This window comes from Amphimedon queenslandica, unplaced genomic scaffold, assembly GCF_000090795.2.
Source record: "Amphimedon queenslandica unplaced genomic scaffold, v1.1 AMPQUscaffold_5472_Cont22560, whole genome shotgun sequence".
NCBI classification, from domain to species: Eukaryota; Metazoa; Porifera; class Demospongiae; order Haplosclerida; family Niphatidae; genus Amphimedon; species Amphimedon queenslandica.
In genome coordinates, this window is record NW_003554227.1 from 1 (window position 1) to 1,683 (window position 1,683).

General features: G+C 36.5%; 1 protein-coding gene across 1 annotated transcript; it reads right to left on the minus strand.

The window, feature by feature from the left end:
- Positions 1 to 81: 81 nt before the first annotated feature.
- LOC105316072 (hydrocephalus-inducing protein-like) lies at positions 82 to 1,675 on the minus strand (the record flags this gene model as incomplete). Its single annotated transcript, XM_011410872.2, has 9 exons — positions 1,582 to 1,675; positions 1,398 to 1,471; positions 1,176 to 1,300; positions 1,014 to 1,122; positions 856 to 948; positions 606 to 732; positions 456 to 512; positions 338 to 405; positions 82 to 232 (listed from the first exon to the last, which is right to left on the minus strand). Coding segments are annotated over exons 4-9 (531 nt in total), but the record flags the coding sequence as incomplete, so codon positions are not given.
- Between the last annotated feature and the right edge of the window lie 8 nt (positions 1,676 to 1,683).

Sequence of the window (1,683 nt, forward strand, 5' to 3'; positions counted from 1 at the left end):
TATTAATATAGTTTTTTCATGTAAAATAAACAGTAACTGCTTATAGTCTGTATGGGCGTATGCAAGTACATGTACATGTACCTCATATGCGTGTGCAGAATTGACAAAAATGTTTTGAATGTCAAGCGAATCAAATGAGAATCGAAGCTTAGGTCCTAGTCCTTCTCCCTTTAACCTAAGGGGGAGCCTGCTCTCTCTACCAGTCACATCACAATATGCTACACTGGAATAACTGGATGAGAGAAGAAGGATCAAAAGTAAAGTATGTATCATACACATGACATGCACATGCACATGTACATGCATGTGTACATACTCTAAGTACTAGTTAATTTACTTTTTAGCCTTCTCTGGTTGAAAGGAAATAGTAACATCAATTTGTGAGTGAGGCCACAGTTCACCTTCCTATAAACAAAATTATGAGCATGTGTACATGTACATGTATATTCACTTACCACCGGATCAATGGAGAAAACATCATCATAAAATAGAAACCTTTCATTATTAATAAGCTACAGTGTACAGTATATAAAGTGAATAAATAATTAATGCTGATTTCAAACACGCAAACAATACATGTACAATGTACATGTACAAGCACTCACTGCTTTCCTTTTATCAAAATTATGATCAAGTATAGAGACCCTGTCCCTCAGGTAAGGATTGTGAACACAACGATCAAGTAATGACCTTTTTGAACTGGCCTCTTCATCACTTAACTCTTGCTTTATACTAGAGAGAGAGAGGGGGGAGATACAAGAGAAGAGAGGAAGGGTGAAAAGAAAGGAGGAAGAGAGAGAGAAAGGGAGAGAGAGGGGGAAAAAGGATAAGTGAATGTTATGACGTTACAATTACATGTCTCTGTGTAGTTCTTCTTCATCTACTGTTGATTTGAGTTTCCATTCAAAGTGAGAAACAATATCAGTGCGATTGTGTAACGTTAATGTTCTGTATAAAACAAAAAGTATAAAACATGTATACTAGAGACATTCTCCCTCTCTCCCAGCTCTCACCTCTGTGAACACAGTCCAATGTAAGTGCTCTCCATTAGTATTGAGCTCTTATCCAGTCTCACATTAACATCAATAGCAGTCCCATACAATTGTACATACACCACCTCACCTATTAGTAATACAATGAACATACATACATGTATACACAGAATGGAGTCATACCAGTATCATAGTGAATGGTTAGTTCCCCAGTATAATTTCCAGTGTTGTTTGGTAGGAACTCTACATTAGCTTGAGTGCAACCATTAACTGGTAGTATGGAGTGAGAGGGAGATACAGAGAATGGCCTACAATGTACAAGCAAACCAGTCATTAATGCATTACCATAATTATTTACATTTGTACATGTACATGTACATGTACATTGTACAATGAATATCTTACTTGTTTGTTTCTAGTTTGAAATTAGCTTCTTTCTTGCCAACATTCCTTACCAGAATAGTCTTACATGATTTGTACTAAGAGAAATATCATACATGTACATGTAATCATTATAATGTTACATGTACATGTTTATGCATGCACATGTACATGTAGTTCAGGGTGCTATTGTATTAAGTGTATGTACTTTAACTGGTGATGATGTAAAGTGAATGTCATCAGGGAAGTCAAGGACACCTCTTGAGCCCCGACCAGAGACTGGAACAACAAACTTCTCTCTCTCAGTAAC